Source organism: Dendrobates tinctorius, unplaced genomic scaffold (assembly GCF_039654945.1).
Source record: "Dendrobates tinctorius isolate UK_male_01 unplaced genomic scaffold, ASM3965494v1 ptg000117l, whole genome shotgun sequence".
NCBI lineage: Eukaryota > Metazoa > Chordata > Amphibia > Anura > Dendrobatidae > Dendrobates > Dendrobates tinctorius.
In genome coordinates, this window is record NW_027361785.1 from 12123561 (window position 1) to 12144675 (window position 21115).

The window sequence follows — 21115 nt, forward strand, 5'->3', positions numbered from 1 at the left end:
ATGGTACCCTCACCCCCCAATCCTGGTATGCATGGTACCCCCTTATGCATATACTGGTATTCATGGTTCCCTCACCCCCCAATCCTGGTATGCATGGCACCCCCTCATCCCTATCGTGGTATGCATGGCACCCCCTCATCCCTATCGTGGTATGCATGGTGCCCTCACTCCCCAATCCTGGTATGCATGGTCCTCTCACCCCCCAATCCTGGTATGCATGGTCCTCTCACCCCCCAATCCTGGTATGCATGGTCCCCCTCACCCACCTATCCTGGTATACATGGTCCTCTCACCCCCCTATCCTGTTATGCATGGTCCTCTCACCCCCCAATCCTGGTATGCATGGTCCTCTCACCCCCCAATCCTGGTATGCATGGTCCCCTCACTCCCTTATCCTGGTATGTAGGCCCCTCACCCCCCTTTCCTGGTATGCATGGTCCCCTCACTCCCCTTTCGTGGTATGCATGGTCCCCTCACCCCCCTTTCATGATATGAATGGTTCCCTCACCCCCCTATCCTAATATGCATGGTCCCCTCACCCCCTTATCCTGGTATGCATGTTCCCCTCACCCCCCAATCCTGATATGCATGGTCCCCTCACCCCCCAATCCTGTTATGCATGGTCCCCTCATCAACCTATCCTGGTATGCATGGTCCCCTCACCCCCCTATCCTGGTATGCATGATCCTCTCACCCCCCAATCCTGGTATGCATGGTCCTCTCACCCCCCCGATCCTGGTATGCATGGTGCCCTCACCCACCCAATCCTGGTATGCATGGTCCTCTCACCCCCAATCCTGGTATGCATGGTCCCCTCACCCACCTATCCTGGTATGCATGGTCCTCTCACCCCCAATCCTGGTATGCATGGACCCATCACCCCCCTATCCTGGTATGCATGGTCCTCTCACCCCCCAATCCTGGTATGCATGGTCCTCTCACCCCCCAATCCTGGTATGCATGGTCCTCTCACCCTCCAATCCTGGTATGCATGGTCCTCTCACCCCCCAATCCTGGTATGCATGGTGCCCTCACCCCCCCCAATCCTGGTATGCATGGTGCCCTCCCCCCCCCCCAATCCTGGTATGCATGGTCCTCTCATCCCCCAATCCTGGTATGCATGGTCCTCTCATCCCCCAATCCTGGTATGCATGGTCCTCTCAGCCCCCAATCCTGGTATGCATGGTCCTCTCACCCCCCAATCCTGGTATGCATGGTCCTCTCACCCCCCTATTCTGGTATGCATGGTCCTCTCACCCCCCTATCCTGGTATGCATGGTCCCCTCACCCCCCATCCTGGTATGCATGGTCCCCTCACCACCCTTTCATGGTATACATGGTCCCCTCACCCCCCAATCTTGATATGAATGGTCCCCCTCACCCCTATTAAACTGCACATATTAAAAAAAACAAAAAAAACCCATTTATAATCAACTTTCTTCCCTGTGTCCAGCGCTGTCCTGTTCTGGGCGTGTTGTAGCGCCGGAATCTGTGCCTGTGCAGTCTGCGCTCACCGCCGCCATTTTCTTGAAGACACACTGCAGTGTGTCTTCAAGAAATTGGCGGCGGTAAGCGTGGACTGCGCAGGCGCCGATTCATGTCTGGAGTGGGCGTGTTGTGGTGCCGGACTCGGCGCCTGCGCAGTCCTCGCTTTCCGCCGCTATGTTCTTGAAGACACACTGCAGTGTGAAGACAGTGTGTCTTCCACAAAATGGCGCCGGAAAGTGCAGACTGCACATGCGCCGCTTCCGGCGCCGCAAACCCACCCTCTCCTATCATCACAGCAAGAACCCAGACCCCGCGGCCACACCGAATCGGTAAGGTGTTGTGCTGGCGATCTCCTGGGGGGGTGAGTGTGCCGGCGATCTCCTGGGAAAGTGCGTGTGCCGGCGATCTCCTGGGGGGGGTGGCGTCACTCTGTCTGGAGCCAGATTGCGCAGGCGCGTCGCACTTAGCCCGTTATATTTTATATATATATATATATATATATATTCTATTCTGGTATATATGTCCCTTATCCTGTTCCCCATCTTGGTATATATCCCTCACCCTTGTATATATCCACCGTTCTGCCACTGTTCTTTAATGCATAGAAAAAAATAATCAATTATACTCACTTTCCCTCATTTCCCCACCCCTCGGCATCCTCTTCTGCGTGCAAGCGATGGGAGCGCATGACGTCACTGCCATGCACCCCCAGTCACGTACATGCATACGTCAGCTGATGGCCTTTGATTGTCACACATCCAGTTGAAGCTTGCGCAGGCGTCGGCATGCCCATCACCCGCACAGGCCCAGTCTCGATCGTTGCGCCCCTGAGTGAGCGGCTTCTGAATGGTAAGCTGCCTATACCATAGTTGGGTTACTTCTTGTACCTGCTTCATGGATTTTCAGAAGTGGAGAAGGTCAAAAGACTGAATACATGAACGTTTTTAGATTACAGTGATTATGTTTGTTCTTTTTAACGTTTATTAAGCATTTTTTCATGTGGGTTACAATGCATGCCTACCTGACAGAGACATTGTGTGCACATACCTTTAGAGAGACATAAGGGGGTGCTATATGATAAGATGTTGGATACCAAGAGGCCCATACACTGTCTTCCACAGAAGCCCCCAACTGTTTATGTCAACCTCTGCATCAGATAATATAAAAGTAATTAAAGTGCAGCATAGGACATGTATTCCAATGTCTTACTGGTATTAATAAGAATGTGCTGTCTAGTTGAGACTTTTGGGCACTGTTGCAGTATATGCTTCTAGCAGCAATTCCTCTGGGAGACTTCCCTCTTTGTTCTTGTACACACTTGGGCAATTATGAAAATGTATATGGTGAAATACGTAAGGACTGTTACAACGCCTTGATTCCTTCGGGAGTGACACCTATGTTAGTGACTAAATAGTAAATCTGTTAATCCTCTGGTAATAAATCGTCCTGCTGCGCTCTGTTCTCAGCAATGTCACGGCCGGCTTTCATAATGGAGCCTGGTTCTAATGTTTCATTTACAAAAGAAAAGCTGTCTGCGGTCTTTGTTATCGCAAAAAAAAAGCACGATACTGTGATGCAAAGCACATAACGCACATTCACTTTCTAATATCGGTTTCTTGGCTTACCTGTATGATGTTCTCTAACAATATGTTTCTTGATGTGTGGTTGGCATGCTCAATAGCGAACGAAAATTAACTATATATGAAATTAACCATGAAACATTGTGGTTTTGTGATGTTTTAATTAAAACTAGAATTTCCTTTTAATTCACTAGAGAAGAAGGGTGTGTTACCAAATAAGAAGGGGAGAGCAACATCTCCTTCTAAACTGGACTCGTTCGTAAAGAGTTTGGAAGAAGAAAGGGATCACTACAAGAGAGAAACAGAACGTCTAAGGAAGATGCTTCGAGGCCGTAGCTGTAGTCCAAAGCGTAGCCCATCCAAGGTAAGTTGCTAATGTGACGCCATATCCAAAAACTGACACTATATGAACAAGCTTTCTTAAAGGGGTGGTCCAAAAGTAACATTAATTTTCATAGAATCGTAGAGTTGAAAGGGACCTCCTGGGCCATCTGGTCCAACCCCCTGCTCAAAGCAGGATTCGCTAAACCATCCTAGATGTCTGTCCAGCCTCTGTTTGAAGACTTCCATTGAAGGAGAACTCACTACCTCTTGTGGCAGCCTGTTCCACTCATTGATCACTCTTACTGTCAAAATGTTTTTTCTAATATCTAATCTGTGTCTCCTCCCATTCAGTTTCATCCCATTGCTTCTAGTCTTTCCTTGTGCAAATGAGAATAAAGATGATCCTTCTACAATGTGACAGCCCTTGAGATATTTGTAGACAGCTATTAAGTCTCCTCTCAGTCTTCTCTTCTGCAAGCTAAACATTCCCAAATCCTGCAACCTTTCCTCATAAGACAGGGTTTGCAGACCAGTCACCATTCTGGTCGCTCTTTTCTAAACTTGCTCCAGTTTGTTGATGTCTTTTTTAAAATGTGGCGCCCCAAACTGGACACAGTATTCCAGATGAGGTCTGACCAAAGAGGAGTAGAGGGCAATAATGACTTCACGTGATCTAGACTGTATGTTTCTGTTAATACATCCTAGAATTGCATTTGCCTTTTTTGCTGCTGCATCACACTGTTGACTCATATTCAGTCTGTGATCTGTTTGTATACCCAAGTCTTTTTCACCTGTGCTGTTGCTTAGCCCTATTCCTCCCATTCTGTATGTGCTTTTTTCATTTTTATGGCCCAGATGTAGTACTTTTCATTTTTCCCTGTTAAAAACCATTCTGTTAGTTACTGCCCACTGCTCCAGTTTATTTACATCTTTTTGAATCCTCTCTCTCTTTCTTCTCTAGTATTAGCTATCCCTCCTAGCTTTGTGTCATCAGCAAATTTAATCAGTTTACCCTCAATTCCTTCATCTAAATCGTTGATAAAGATGTTGAACAATACAGGGCCCAGGACAGAGCCCTGTGGTACCCCACTTCCAACTGGATGTGCAGCCATTTACGACCACTCTTTGGGTCCAATCACTAAGCCAGTTATGAATCCACCTAACAGTTGTGTTGTCCATTCCATACTTAGTAATTTTTTCAATAAGGATTGTGTGAAATACTTTGTCAAATGCTTTGCTGGAGTCAAGATATACTATATCTACAGCATTTCCCTGATCTACCCAATCAGTGATTCTGTCATAGAAAGAAATTAAGTTAGTCTGACATGACTTATTAGTTACAAACCCATGCTGACTCTGTTTAATCACTTCATTCTTATCCAGGTACTGACATACATGTTGTTTAATAATTTGTTCAAAGATCTTTCCTGGTATAGAAGTCAGACTCACCGGCTTATAGTTGCCTGGGTCCACCTTCTTCCCCTTTTTGAAGATAGGAACAACATTTGCTCTTCTCCAGTCTTCTGGGACTTCTCCTGTTCTCCACGAATTTTCAAAGATTATGTAGAGAGGTTCAAACATTTCTTCTGCTATCTCCTTCAGCACTCTGGGGTGTAATTCATCTGGACCTGGAGACTTGAATTCATTTAGGTTAGCTAAGTGTTTCCTCACTAGCTTTCTGTTTATAGATATCCTGGATTCTTCTATTCCCTTAATAGGACAGTGAAGAATAGTTGATGTTACATTTCCTTTCTGAGAGAAAACAGATGCAAAATAGGAATTTAAAAGTTCGGCCATCTCAACATCATTGTCATCCTGTAAAAATCCTATAGCATCTTTGACTTTTCTTTTATTTTTGACATATCCCCAAAATCCTTTATTATTGCTTTTGACTTCTCTTGCAAGCCTCAATTCATTGTCAGCTTTAGATAATCTGATTCGTGCCTTGCAGGTTCTGCAGACAGCATTATATTCCTCTTTAGATATGCCTCCCTCTTTGGGGGCGTGGCTATGTAGTGGAGGAGTACAGACGCGCTGCAAGAGCTCCTGCCCATCCTGCATCTATCCTGCAAATACCACCTGTCCAACGCTGCATATCTGGCAGCGCTTGGTGTCTCTGGGTACCGGGAACCCCCAGGAGCTCCGCGGGAAGGCGTAGGACGGCTCCGGTGAGCATGAAGCCTGGAAAGCTGGGGTGGACGGCGGGGCCCACATGAGGCGGCGGCCATCTTCCAGCGCTGCAACATCACCAGGCAGCGACCTGTATCCTGCAGAATCAGAGGGATATGCGGTGAGCGCCCTGAAAGATGGGCCCTGCATTACTCCCTCCCTCTTTTTAACTGAATCGCTGGCCTGTTGGTGGCACTACTGTGGGAAAACTTGCTCTCCCTCTCACTGCTGCTGTCTCTGAGGGTGGATTTCTCTCCCCCCTGCCATAAGAAGCCTCAGTGATGCGGTGTTTCCGTGTGCACGGATACTGCTCCCGGGCCATAAATAGTTAACCTGGTCCCTGCTGTGTATATAACTGCAGTGGAAGGAATCCTGGACGGTACATTTCTAGTTACACCGGTGTATCTCACTGTTCTTAACCATGAATCGATCTAAAGAATTGACGGCAGCAGAAAAATTAAAGGAATTTGTCAGACCTGACCCTGCTGAGAGTGCATGTTCTCTGAGGAATACCTCTTCACAACCTCAGCGTAAAAATCGTCGCTCAGGGGGCGGAGAGGAGACTGAGCAGGAAGAAATGACTCTTAAGCTGGCATCTGAACAGTTGATGCAGGCTATTTCCCTCACTAGGACATCTCTGACGGAGAAAATAGAATGATGTCTACACTGAGGTGGGGAGACTCCGTCACGATATGCAGGCCATGAGGGGACGCATCACAGAGGTGGAGACAAGTGTCCCAGGTGGAGGATACTATTACGCCTATGGAGGCCAGGTTTAACCAAGGTAGTGGGCTCTATGAACGCCCGGAAGCAGAAGGCAGACGACCTAGAGAACAGAATTCGTCGGAATAACATCCGTGTCATCGGTCTGCCAGAACGCTCTGAAGGTCAGCACCCTGAGCAATTCCTGGAGGGCTGGCTTAAGGCCTCTCTGGGAGACGAATTCTCCTCGGTGTTCGCTGTTGAGAGAGCCCACAGTGTTCCCACAAAGCCTCTACCTCCGGGGGGCCCACCTAGACCCTTCCTGGCACGTCTCCTCAACTGTAAAGACAGAGACACCATTCTACGCCTTGCATGACAAAAGAGTCCCATCAAGTTCAACAATGCTGTGATCTCAATCTTCCCAGATTTCTCCATGGAACTTCAGAAGCAGCGTGCACAATTCATCAACATCAAGAAGCGGCTCAGGGAAAGGAACATTGTATATTCGATGATTTATCCGGTTCGACTTCGGATTGTCCACGGGGGTTCCTCTGTGTTTTTTACGGATCCAGTGGAGGCTACCGAGTGGCTGTGGTCCCATAGAGGATCTCCTGCGAAGGAATCCTAATGTGCCTACTTTCATCTGGATCCTTTAATTACAGGCTTAATTGGAGCTCTCCTGGCGAGCGTCCAGATAACTACAATACCGGACACTGCGTTCAGTGATGGTATCCCCTTGTTTACTTTTCAATAGGGGCGTGGGACCTTGCTCCTATGTCGTTAGATTTATGTTCTGTTTTCTTTTTCTTTTTTTCAAAAGCTTTAGTTTTAGCTTTAAGTGTTACTTAGGTAAAAGTTGCAGCCAATGGAAGTCCTGCTATTTATGTGGTGTCCCTGAATTCTGCCCGGGCATCAATGCGCAACATTCTCAGATAAGTGGAGATGGGTTCTGAATTAATTTGCATGACATGGAATGTGAGGTGTGTCAAAATCCCCCGGAAAAAGATTAACGTATTCTCACAAGTCAGGCACTATCACCCTCACATTGTGGCTCTGGTCAAGACACACCTGACCAGAGATACAGTTCGGAGCGTACAAAAACCATGGGTTCAGTGGTCTATACACGCATTGCATACCGGCTATTCCAGGGAAGTCTCACTACTGATACACAAGGACATTAGATGGGAGGTTGGGGAGGCCCGGAGAGACTCTGAGGGGCGTTTCATATTTGTGTATGCACTGATCAACTCTAGGAAATATGTTATTTTATGTGTTTATAATCCCGCTCCAGCTGGTACGTCAATTTTCCAGAAGGCATTGAGTTTTACTCTGAATTATCCAGACGCAGATGTCATTTGTATGGGGGACTTTAATTTGGTTATGAATAGTCGCCTTAATAGGTTGAGACTGGATGATGGGATACAGAGTGGGACCCCGGCGACAGCTACATCCCAATTGTCACAGTTTATGGAAGGTAGTGGATGGCTAGACCTATGGAGAACGCGCCACCGAGATAAGGGAATATACTTGCCATTCATCCACTAAGCGTTCCTTATCTCGCATAGATTACATTTTTGGATCTAGCGGTCTGGCAATGTGGGTAGATAACATTGAGCATGGTAGTAGAGGGATTTCAGATCATAGTCTGATCATTCTTAAACTTAAATATGGCCCACCAAGTGGTAGAATGGTATGGAAATTAAATCCTTTCTGGTTGAAGTTGGTAAAGTCACCTGACAGAACAGTTGACCAATTACACAGCTTCATCTCTTCCCACCCCGAACCCCGGAAAGTTAACTTATTTTGGGACACCCTTAAGGCGTACTTGAGTGGTTGCTTATCTTCTACGATTTCCTACATCAAACGGGTGACGTCGGGGGGAGGATGACGAGATGTCGAATCGTTTGAAAGATTCAGAGGCCGCTTACATATCTGATCAAACTAGTGGTAACAGAGTGGAGTGGTTGACTGCCCAAAGATTATATACTCAACACATAGACTCTAAATCCAAACGTAAACTATTCTTTACTCGCCAGTCCTACTTTGAACTAGGGAACCAGTCCAGTAAATTTCTGGCTTATTTGGTGTGTCAGCACAATACAACCAACATAATATTACAGATCCGCAGCTTAGACGGTACACTAGTATCCTCAACCGAAGAAATTCACTTTGGAAGAGATAGAAGATGTTATTAAGGATTTAGCCTCTGGGAAGGCCCCTGGGCCGGATGGGTTTCCTATCGAGCTGTACAGGAAATACCTGGAGAATTTGGCGCCACTTTTGTTGTCGGTGTTCCGGCGGATTTGGGGGGGGGTCATGCCGGAGTCCTTTTATGAAGCTAATATAATAGTGCTTAAGAAGGAGGGGAAGGACCCTTTAGATTGTGGATCTTATCGTCCCATATCTTTAGTAAATGTGGATTATAAAATTTTTACGAAAATCTTGGCTACCAGGCTAAACTCAATCATTTTGGAACATACACCCTGACCAGACTGGCTTTATGCCTGGTAAAAGCACCTCTATTAATATTAGACGGGTCCAATCGGTGGTCCAATATAGCTCCCTGATGCCAGACAATAAGTGGGCATTGGCATCGTTAGATGCAGCCAAGGCCTTCGATTCCCTTGAGTGGCCCATTCTCCATGCATGCTTGCAGAAATATGGATTTGGGGATGGGTTCCTAAAATGGGTTAATACATTATATATGAAACCTAAAGCCAGTGTCATTGTAAATGGTTCCATATCTGAGTCCTTTTCTCTACACAGGGGGACTCGTCAGGGGTGTCCCCTTTCCCCGGCCCTCTTTGCTCTTGCAATAGAGGTACTGGCAATTCACATGAGAACTTCCCCTAATATTATGGGCATAGAGATAGCAGATCGGGTGGATACCATAGGCCTATATGCTGATGGCATGGTAATATTTATGGATAGGGCGGAGGAGACACTGACAGGGGTGATAGCCACTATAAACAAATTCAGTAAATATTCTGGCCTGTATATAAATTGGGAGAAGTCTGCTCTGATGCCTCTTTCCCATACCCCGATGTCACGTCTTGAGACTCTCTCCTTGCTGCCTATTGTACCACACTTTAAATATCTGGGTGTTCATATTTCTCAATGCAGCACGTTTGATCTGCAACTTAATATATATCCATTGCTGGAGATGGTTAAAGTCAAATTTGCGATCTGGAGCAAACTCCCGCTGTCTGTAGCCGGACGCATTAACTTAATTAAAATGATACTACTCCCTAAGCTCAGCTTTCTCCAACATAGTGCTGTGGTGGTGCCTAAGTCTTTCTTTACCAATTTGAACTCCCAGATTACATCTCTTATATGGGGGAGAACCAGGCCAAAACTCAAGCTGTCCACCCTACAAAGGCCAAAGAAAGGGGGGGGGGGGGGAGCACTACCGGATTTTTTTCTATACTATCTGGCTGAACAGGCCAGAGCTATAAATAAATGGATGCCCGGTAATCATCTTCCTAACTCTGAAGGTCATTTGCTTCATGCCGCACGTGCTGATTGCCCATTGGGTTTTTTGGAGTTGGAGAGGGTAAATGTCCCACGTCTGTTACCCATGCTTCGTCTGGCAAGATTAGTGTGGGGACAGATTAAGAGGATGGTTGGATTTAGCGATATTATAGCTGAGATGCCCTTATGGAATAATAGTTATTTTCCGGCACTACTTGTCCACCCGTCTGCCGAATTCTGGTCTCGGTGCAATGTTTCTATGATAGGGGATCTATGTGACCGCGGTACACTATTATCTTTTGAACAATTACAAGCTAAATGTGATGTCCCGAGGTTGAAATTCTTCCAATATTTACAACTAAGATCAGCCTTTCAATCACACAAGAGATATGTGGGTGGGAATAATGCTATCTCGTCTCTACCCTTGATAGGTATTCTTAAATCACAGGGTCCCCAGGGTCTCGTCTCCTCTCTGTATACGTACATGCTGTCAGTAGGGGCGGAATCCGCCATATGCTCGGTTAGAGGGAAATGGGAAAGGCTCATCCCTGATACACAGGGAGAGGAGTGGGAGGAAATCCTGGAGTCACCAACTAAGGTGTCTCCGTCTATTAACAACAAGATGGTACAACTATACATTATAAACCAATCATATTTGACTCCGACTTGACTTTTTAAGATGGACCGATTCCAGTCTTTGGAATGTTTGAGATGTCATACATTAGATGCAGATTTTATTCACATGATCTGGCAGTGTCCAATTATAGCACATTATTGGAAAGAGGTGACATCATTATTAACTTCCCTGGTACAAATTCCTGTTTCCCTTGAGCCATTAGTTTGTTTGTTTGGGGTGTGGGACGACGAGACGTGGGGACACTATACGGGGATTTTCTTGCGGGAGACGTTGTTCATGGCATGGAAGGTACTGGCATTGCGGTGGATGGGGGGGTTTGGATCCCTCCCTTAGGGCCTGGATTGAATTGGTAAACTCGATTATACCATACGAGCGTAGTACGCTGTACCAAAACAGAGGGTGCCCGGGTAAATTTGAGAAGATATGGGGGGTGGAATTCCTCTCATCTCACTTTGTAGGATGGAGACGTCGCATGATAAAGAGCTAATTATGTGGACACAGGCTGCAAGTAGTTGTTGTTTGGTAGTTATAGTAATGGTTTAGAGGTTTGACAGGCTTTATTGTTTGAATAATACCATGCAGACTAGTGTTAGGTAATTGACATTATGTTTTATTCTATAAGCAACCGGTATACATACACTGTTTGAAATCAATGATTGAAATATATATGCTTAATATGGTATTTCTCATCATTTGTCAGTTTGTATATTGTTAACCCTGTCTATGGTTTAATAAACAAATTAAAAAAAAAAAGATATGCCTCCCTCTTTCCATTTTATTAACATTTCTTTCTTCCTTTTTAGCATGTGCTTAAATTCTGTGTTCATCCATCCTGGTTTCCTTAAATGCTTCCTATTCTTCCCTCTTTTCGGAATTGTTAGCAATTGTGCTTTGAGAATTTCATTTTTCAAAATTTCCCATCCTTCTTGGAAATGTTTGTCCTTAAGGATATCCAGCCATTGGATCCCTCCAATTCTCTTTCTGAATCCCTTAAAATCTGCCTTTCTGAAATCTAACCTTGACGTCTCAGTCTTCACAGGTCTTCCTCCTCTAGTTATCCAAAATTCTAAAATAGCATGGTCGCTACCTCCTAGGATCCCAGCCACTTTTACCTCCTCAACCATTTCCTCCCTGTTTATAAGGATTAGATCCAAGGTAGCAGTTCCCTTGTATTCTTCCCTACCTTTTGGAAGATAAAGTTGTCAGCAAGAAAGGATAAGAATTTCTTGACCTGTTAGTTTTGCCTGAGAGAGATTCCCAACAAATGTCTGGATAGTTGAAATCTCCCATGACAAATATGTCATATTTTTTTGAGAACTTAGCCATTTGATGCATAAAGAGTTCATCCATATCTTCAGCTTGAACAGGCAGTCTGTAGTAAATGCCTACAATGGTGTCCTTTCCATTGTTCTGTCCTTGTATTACCCAAACAGTTTCCACAGAACTCCCAGACTCTGAAGCTTCAATCTCTGTGCAGATATACGTATTTCTAACATACAATGCGACACCTCCTACTCGTTTATCAAGTCTGTTTCTTGCAAATAAGTTGTATCCTTCTAGCCTTGTATTCCAATCATGTGTTTTGTCGCACCAAGTTTCAGTGATTCCAATGACATCATATTTCTTTTCCTGCGTTAGTAATTCCAATTGTTTGTTGTGTCACGATCCATGATGGATTGTGACAGATAAAAGCAAATGTAACTTTTTTTTTCCTTTAAGCTGTTTGCTTAAAGTTAGTTTTGTCTCCGGTGGCCATTAGGGTCATTACACAGTGGTGTCTTTAGTTCTAGTTTTCCTCCCGGTGGTGGCTAGTATTATTACACAGGAATCACTAGCAGGTGTGATGGCTCTGGCTCTTGCCTATAAAGGAGAGTCAGGTGGTCTCACTCACTGTTGGTGATATTGGTCATTTCCAACCATCCTTGGTGGAGGAAGGAGCTAGAGAGGAGTTCCTTGCAGCTCAGTCAGAGTCCTGGTGTGGAAGGAGCAACAGTGAGGAGTTCATTGCAGCTCTGACAGAGCTTTGGTGAAGTAGCAGCTATTCAGGAGGAAAGCTGCACTCAGGTGCTGGACTCTGTTGCTGGGAGCAATAGCAACAGAGCAAAGCTAAGTGGTTTTTCCCTGTTTGTAACTTTCCTTATGTGTGTTTTAGTGCAGTGGTGGGATTAGTTTCTGCACCGTCCAATTCATTAGAAAGGGATAGGTGCAGGGCGAGCTAGGGTTTTTAGGTATCCTGCTCGTCACCAGGTGCGGAACCTGCCTAGGGACCGTCAGGAGTGGAGACACTGACTCAGGGGAGTATAGGAGGTCTCCACGTCCCCGTTCCCTATTGCATGGCCCTCCATTGTATCGGTTTCCCTGGTGTTTCCCTTATCTCTGTAAATTCGCCTTGCGGGAGGCGGTGTATCCAGATACACGTGTAACTATTGAAATTCGCCTGCTGGAGGTGGTGTATCCGGCTGCACGTTTCATTGTTTAAATTCTCCCTGCTTGGGTCGGTGTATCCAGGGTCACGGGTGTCATAGAAATTCGCCCTGCTGGAGGTGGAGTATCCAGTCACCCGTGACATCACAATTTGCCCATGCTTTGTGCATTAGTATTGAAACATTTTAGTTTGTGATTGGTTTCTCTTTCTCCAATATTTTTATTTTTTTGTCTTTGTTCTTTCCTCCCACTTCTAATGGCAGAGTTCTCAATAGCATTTGTCAGGTGTATGGCTTTTTCTGGCCTTTTGCTTCCCTTCCCACATTGTTCTAGTTTAAAGCTCTCCTGATGAGTGTAGCAAGGCGACTTCCAAATACATGTTTTCCAGTCTTCGTAAGGTGCACGCCATATCTAGCAAGTAGTCCATCGTATAGGTAATTCACTCCGTGATCCAGACATCCAAATCCTTGCTGACAGCACCATCGACGTAGCCAGTTTTTCACCTGCAGAATCTTACTCCACCTCCTTGTTCCATGGCCATCCACTGGGAGGATGGAAGAGAAGACCACCTGCGCTCCCCGTTCTTTCACTTTCTTTCCGAAGTTCAAAGTCAGTGCAGATGGTTTCCAGGTCGTTTCTTGCTGTGTCATTTGTCCCCACATGTATTAGCAGGAATGGGTAGTCATCTGTAGGTCTGAAGAGTCCTGATATCCTGAGAAAGAGAATGCCACAACCACGAAGGGACTTGAACCCTCACTCTTCTGATCCGAAGTCAGACCCCTTATCCATTAAGCCATGCGGTCTTTTTTAATTCTAGATGTCTGTCAATTTTCTATAATCTCATTACTTTTCCATTATACTGTTGTTAAAAAGTCTCTATCGTTGCCTCTCTACACTCTCTAATAATTGCTCTGTTTTTTTTAGTTTTGGACCACCCAATTAAAGGGGGTAACCCAACTGTCCCCTACCTTCGGCTACTTCTCCATTCTAACAGAGCATTTTAGACCTTCAGAATCTGTGGCAGTCCCAGCGGTTTGACCCCATCCATCAGCAAATTATAATTGCTGTTGGTCATGGTGGCGTTTAAACCTAGTGTAATTTCTGAACTTCATTTCCAGTAAAATAGTTGTATACTAAGAGATGTATTCAAATGTGACACTTGATTTCATTGGAAAAAAGCATGAACAAATAGACCAAGTGACATAATCAGAGACTGTCACGGCAAATTACAATTTTTTTTTTTATAAGTAATTGAGCTTGGAATTCAGTTATGAACAGATCTAAGCCAAATATCTTTATATATAAAAATGAATGTGTATGTGTGTGTATCACCAACCAATCACGAAGCATCTTTCATTTCACCAGAGCTGTTCAAAAGAAGCTGAGCTGTGATTGGTTGCTATGAGCAACAGTTTTCCTTGCAACCAATCACTAAGCATCTCTCATTTCACCAGAGCTGGTTAAAAGAAGCTGAACTGAGATTGGTTGCTATGAGCACATTTTCCCACTTGACAACACCTCAGCAGACACTGACATGGTGGGAGAAAACTAGCATCCCTGGAAACATAAGCTCCCAGCCATTGTCTGCCCCACAGAAAGGAGCAGAGAGCACGACAGAAATGAATCCCCCCTCCCGTTGCCCATATACCCATCACACATCCTCCATCACATAGGCACATCTTCCCTCTTAAAGGGATCATTGGTATGGAAGTCAGAGCAAATCCATCCAGCGCTTTGGTTTTGACCCCAGGCCTCTCTTAAAGGGATCCCGGTATGGAAGTTAGGGCAATTCCACTAAGCGTTTTGGTTTTGACCCCAGGCCTCTCTTAAAGGGATCCCCGGTATGTAACTTAGCGCAGTTCCACTCAGCTCTGTGGTTCTCACCCCAGGGTCTCTTAAAGGGATCATTGGTATGGAAGTTAGGACAAATCCACTCTGCGCTTTGGTATTGACCCCAGGCCTCTCTTAAAGGGATCCCCGGTATGGAAGTCAGGGCAATTGCCTTCAAATGCTCTGGTACTGACCCCAGACTCTCTTAAAGGGATCTCCTGTATGGAAGTTAGGGCAAATCCCTCAGTTCTCTAATTCTGATCCCAGGGTTCTATTAAAGGGATCATTGGTATGCAAGTCAGGGAAAATCCACTCAGCGCTCTGGTTCTGATCCCAGGCTCTCTTAGGCTGTGTGCACACGCTGCGGATTCCGCTGCGGATTAATCCGCACGGATTTTGCAAAAACCGCAGATAATCCGCAGGTCCAAAGACCTGCGGATTATCTGCGGTTTTGCCTGCGGTTTGGTCCTGCGGATTCACTATCTCCACAATGGTGGAGATAGGAACCCGCAGCGGTTTCCGCAGAAAGAATTGACATGCAATTCTTTCTGCGGATTCAAAACCGCAGCAAATCCGCGCGTTTTTTTCCGCAGCGTCGGCACAGCGTTTTTTGTTTTCCCATTCAAATGAATGGTACCGTACACCGCAGCTAAAACTGCTGCGTGTCCGCAGCGGCCAAAACCGCTGCGGAAACGCAGCGGAATCCGCAGCGTGTGCACACAGCCTTAAAGGGATCACCGGTATGGAGCTTAGCGCAATTCCACTCAGCTCTGTGGTTCTGACCCCAGGGTCTCTTAAAGGGATCATTGGTATGGAAGTGAGGGCAAATCCACTCTGTGCTTTGATACTGACCCCAGGCCTCTCTTAAAGGGATCTTCGGTATGGAAGGCAGGGCAAATCCACTCAGCGCTCTGGTTCTGACGCCAGGCCTCTCTTAAAAGGATCCCCGGTATGGAAGTTAGGACCGTTCCACTCAGTGCTAGGTTCTGACCCCAGGCTAACAGGATGATGTGGGATATTAGGGGGAGTAGTCCGGTGGCTCTGGCTGACGGTATGATGTGGGATATTAGGGGTAGTATGGCTGATGAGATGATGTGGGATATTAGGGGTAGTAATCCGGTGGCTCTGGCTGATGGGATGATGTGGGATATTAGAGGTAGTAGTCCGGTGGCTCTGGCTGATGAGGTGATGTGGGATATTAGGGGTAGTAGTCCGGTGGCTGTGACGGGATGATGTGGGATATTAGTGGTAGTTGTCCGGTGGCTCTGGCTGAAGGGACGATGTGGGATATTAGGGGTAGTAGTCCGGTGGCTCTGGCTGATGGGACGATGTGGGATATTAGGGGTAGTAGTCCGGTGGCTGTGACGGGATGATGTGGGATATTAGTGGTAGTTGTCCGGTGGCTCTGGCTGAAGGGACGATGTGGGATATTAGGGGTAGTAGTCCGGTAGCTCTGGCTGATGGGATGATGTGGGATATTAAAGTGAATGTGGCTATGCGGAGTGGTTGAGGCTATACACTCAGCTTTATATATATATATATATATGATCATTATAATTTGTTATAACTAGCCATAGTTAGTTACTATGCCCGGGCAGCGCCGGGTTCTTCAGCTAGCTTCCAATATATTTGAAAGCTGCATAAGTAGCGGCATGCTGTTTTCTTTATGAAAACTTATTGATATTTTTGACAATATGCCCATTTGATAAATCTCTACGCAGCTCGACTCTGAAATCAAGAAGATTGTTCGAGATCGTGATGAGCTCCAGAACATGCTCACAAAGTACGAGCGTCACATGGCAGAAATCCAGGCCAACGTCAAAGTTTTAACGTCAGAACGGGACAAAACAAACTTGCTATACGAGAAGGTAAATATTTTATGTCCGGTGGCTCTGGCTGACGGGATGATGTGGGATATTAGGGGTAATAGTCCAGCGGTTGTTACGGGATGATGTGGGATATTATTGGTAGTTGTCCGGTGGCTCTGGCTGACAGAATGATGTGGGATATTAGTGGTAGTTGTCCGGTGGCTCTGATGGAATGATGTGGAATATTAGGGATAGTAGTCCGGTGGCTCTGACGGGATGATGTGGGATATTAGGGGTAGTAGTCTGGTGGCTCTGGCTGACGGGATGATGTGGGATATTAGGGGTAGTAGTCCGGTGGCTCTGGCTGACGGGACGATGTGGGATATTAGGGGTAGTAGTCCGGTAGCTCTGGCTGACGGGATGATGTGGGATATTAGGGGTAGTAGTCCAGTGGCTCTGGCTGGCGGGACGATGTGGCTGACGATGCCGAGCGCTGAGTGGAACGGTCCTAACTTCCATACCGGGTATCCCTTTAAGAGAGGCCTGGCATCAGAACCAGAGCGCTGAGTGGATTTGCCCTGACTTCCATACGAATGATCCCTTTAATAGAAGCCTGGGGTGAGAATCAGAGTGCTGAGGGATTTACCCTAACTTCCATACCGGAGATCCATTTAAGAGAGGCCTGGGGTCAGTACCAAAGCACAGAGTGGATTTGCCCTCACTTCCATACCGGGGATCCCTTTAAGAGGGGCCTTGGGTCAGAACCAGAGCTGTTATGAGCTCATTTTCTGCTCCACCAGTTGAGAGTTCTCCTTCCGTTCTCCCTCTGGTGGTGACAGGAGGTAGTGAGGTTGGTTCAAGTGGTAGTGATCTGCCACCTGATGAGGAGGATAACGATTGGATCTCTGGAGTATCAGACTGGATATAAGACAGCCGACGCCCTATCCTGGTGCTGGTGATTCAGTCTGCTTCTCATGTCTTGGACTTCAGCTCTCTTCCAGTCTTCTCAAGTTAAGTTTGTTTTTTTGCTAATGTTCACACTAGCTCTTGTTGGTCAATTCAGTTTCTTGTGTGGTCAGCTTGCCCCTGCTGGGGCTATGCTGAACTTCCACTCCTATTTATCTGTATTTGCCAATTTGCCTTTTTGTCCCTTATGAGATTGGCCTCTTTTTGCTCTGTTTCAGAATATTTCAGAGTGCTGATATAGTGGGAGAAGTCTAGTGACTTCAGGGTTAATTTTGCTATCAGACGTGTTGAACATTATTTTGGTAGGGTTTTTTGGCAGATTGCAGACAGTGGCTTTCCTTTCCTGTCCTTTCTAGTTAGTCGGGCCCCATCGTTTGCTCAGCCTATTTTCCTGCCTGTGTTTGTGTTTTCATCTTGCTTCACCGTCAATACATGTGTGGGGGCTGTCTATTCCTTTGGGGTCTGCTCTGGGGCAGTTAGTTTTCCCTTTTCTTGCTTTAGGTTTATGTAGTCCTCCGGCGGTGACGAGGCATCTAGGAACATCGTAGGAATGCTCCACTGTTACTGTTAGTTGTGTGGTTAAGATCAGGGATCTGCAATCTGCATAGTTACCAACCTCTCTGGTTTTCTGGGACTTAGCTTTTTGTTTTTCCTCCTCGGTGACCCATTCATAACACAGAGCGCTGAATGGATTTGCCTTATCTTCCATACCGGTGATCCCTTTAAGAGAGCCTCGGATCAGAACCAGAGCACTGAGTGGATTTGCCCTGGCTTGCATACTAATAATCCCTTTAATAGAACCCTGGGGTCTGAATCAGAGCACTGAGGGATTTGCCCTAACTTCCATACAGGAGATCCCTTTAAGAGAGCCTGGGGTCAGTACCAGAGCATTTGAAGGCAATTGCCCTGACTTCCATACCAGGGATCCCTTTAAGAGAGGCCTGGGGTCAGTACCAAAGCGCAGAGTGGATTTGCCCTAACTTCCATACCAATGATCCCTTTAAGAGACCCTGGGGTCAGAACCACAGAGCTGAGTGGAATTGCGCTAAGTTCCATACCGGGGATCCTTTTAAGAGAGGCCTGGGGTCAAAACCAAAATGCTTAGTGGACTTGCCCTAACTTCCATACCGGGATCCCTTTAAGAGGGAAGATGTGCCTATGTGATGGAGGATGTGTGATGGGTATATGGGCACGGGAGGGGGGATTCATTTCTTTCGTGCTCTCTACTCCTTTCTGTGGGGCAGACAATGGCTGGGAGCTTGTGTTTCCGGGGATGCTAGATTTCTCCCACCATGTCAGTGTCTGCTGAGGTGTTGTCAAGTGGGAAAACTTGCTCATAGCAACCAATCTCAGCTCAGCTTCTTTTAACCAGCTCTGGTGAAATGAGAGATGCTTAGTGATTGGTTGCAAGGAAAACTGTTACTCATAGCAACCAATCACAGCTCAGCTTCTTTTGAACAGCTCTGGTGAAATGAAAGATGCTTCGTGATTGGTTGGTGATATACACACACACACACACATTCATTTTTATATAGAGAGATTTGATAATTTGTTGCACATGTGATTAATAAACAGGAAAATAATGTGTTCTCAATCTTGTTGCAACTATTCTAGATTATTGCTATTAGCATGTAGTAAGGATTTGGATTTAGCAGCATGTAAATAGTGTAAAGTGAAATGTCAAAAAAAATCAAAAGAATAAATAAAAATTAAATAAAACAAACAAAAACATACCTTACGGTAAATTGGAAACACAAGAGAAACCTTAAAAAATATTAATACAAAATAAATAATATATTTAACTACCTCCTCCACACATTTTGACATAATTAGTGGATTACCAAGGAAAAAAAAACCATGAACATTGTAACCTCGTTAAATTTGGATGCTCATTGTTCCAAAATAATTTCCCAAAATACAACTTCTGATAAAGCTTTGTACCGTAACTTATTTTTTTGAACAATGAGACATACTGTAGTATTCTCAAGCACTTCTCAAACTGTGAGGTCGGCCTTATCAGTTAGGTGCCCCCCAGTTCTGGGGGACACAGTTTTCATAGAAGTGACCAAATACTGCAGTCTTTTCAATAGCTACAGTAGTCTCTAGTTTAACAACATAATTAACTCATTTTTTACTTATTATAAGGTTATACTGGGTTAAGAAGGCAAAAAAAGAAAAATGAGAAATATTTTTAATTTTAGTATGGACTTCTATCTCGAATGGTGAGACCCAGATATCATCTTGGTCTGTCTTTTGAGGCACCAATAGAAACATTTGAGTTGCTATTGGCCCATACCATTTTCCCCCCTAACTACACCCTTTCTTCTTTATAATTAATGCCATATCATTAAAACACTACAGGCTATAATAGTACAGCTGATGCATACAGTACTATTTTTCCATCTCTTATTTTTTTGATTAGTCAATTGTATATATTGTATACTTGTTAGGCTCAACAGGAAGTAACCCATCTTCGAAAAGAGCTGATGCGATCTCCAAAGACCCCCAAAGCCAGTTTAATAGCTCAAACTATTTTAAAGCGCATTGAAAGTGAAAGAGACAGCGCCATTTCTGATTTACGTCGCATGACTACAGAGCGAGACAGCTTGAGAGAACGGCTAAAGGTATAAAAAAAACTTTTTCTAATCATATGTCTTACATTTTATATTGGCACACACGATCCAATACACACTGGCCAGAGATACTGGTAGAACTACCCCTCGAATAGACTAATAAGTATCAGTCCATTGTATTATTTCATAACTCTTAGGGTATGTGCACACACTGCAGATTTACCTGCGGGTTTTTTCCTGCGGAACCGCAGGTAAAACCGCAGGTAAAGTGACCTGCGGTTTTGCTCCGGTTTGGCCTGCGGTTTTGCCCTGCGGTTTGACACCTGGACAATGGAATAAGTGGCAAACCGCAGCAGAATCCGCAGAAACAATTGACATGCTGCGGAAAAAAAAACGCAGCTTTTCCGCAGGTAAAAAACCGCAGCGTGAGCACTGCGGTTTTTAAAACCCATAGGTTAACATGGTAAAGTACCATGTCTGCGGAAATGCTGCAGTTCTGCAGGGCCAAAACCGCAGCAAAACCGCAGCGTGTGCACATACCCTTATTAGCCAAACAGCATATTTTTGTTTGTACTATTTAGTCTAACAGAAGAGCAAACCTTCCCGCATTATATGATTTACTTAATCAGGTCAACATAGTAACAAAATGTATGGACAGATCCTGTCACATGCTTGGTTCCCCAATTATCAACAGGATTTCGCCACTTATTTCACATTGAATTGTTATAAATAACCCAAAATCCCGAGAGCTGAGTTATCCAGTCCTGTTTTTTGTTTGCATGGTATGCTTGTGACAATGTCCTTCTTCTGTTAAGGTGGGAACGAGAACACTGTTTTCTTTGGGATAGGTGGCATTTCAACACTTTAGCTACCTCCAATAAGGAGTTTTTATTATATTAAATCAATTTAACATACCGTACTTGTATAAGCCAACAACCTATATAGCATATACGGATATTCATGAAGGACAATGAAAACCTAGTCAACAAATGAATAAACCAAATTAAATTAAAGTCTCCTTGAGAAAGCCACGGTAGGCGAAACGTACGTTGGAGGGAGCTGGAGACACATGTAGCCATTGATGACGGGTATCTATGATCTTATTACATTTCCTATGCACTTTATTTGAGTTTTTATACTCTT

At 45.2% G+C, this 21115-nt stretch overlaps 1 protein-coding gene across 1 annotated transcript in view; it reads left to right on the top strand.

The window, feature by feature from the left end:
• Nucleotides 1-21115, top strand: part of TSGA10 (testis specific 10) — an 80334-nt gene that overhangs the window by 17440 nt on the left and 41779 nt on the right. The window contains exons 5-7 of the mRNA XM_073590549.1: nucleotides 3263-3432; nucleotides 16347-16493; nucleotides 19850-20023. Of these exons, the coding sequence (XP_073446650.1) occupies nucleotides 3263-3432; nucleotides 16347-16493; nucleotides 19850-20023 (491 nt within the window). The remainder of the gene's footprint in view (nucleotides 1-3262; nucleotides 3433-16346; nucleotides 16494-19849; nucleotides 20024-21115) is intronic.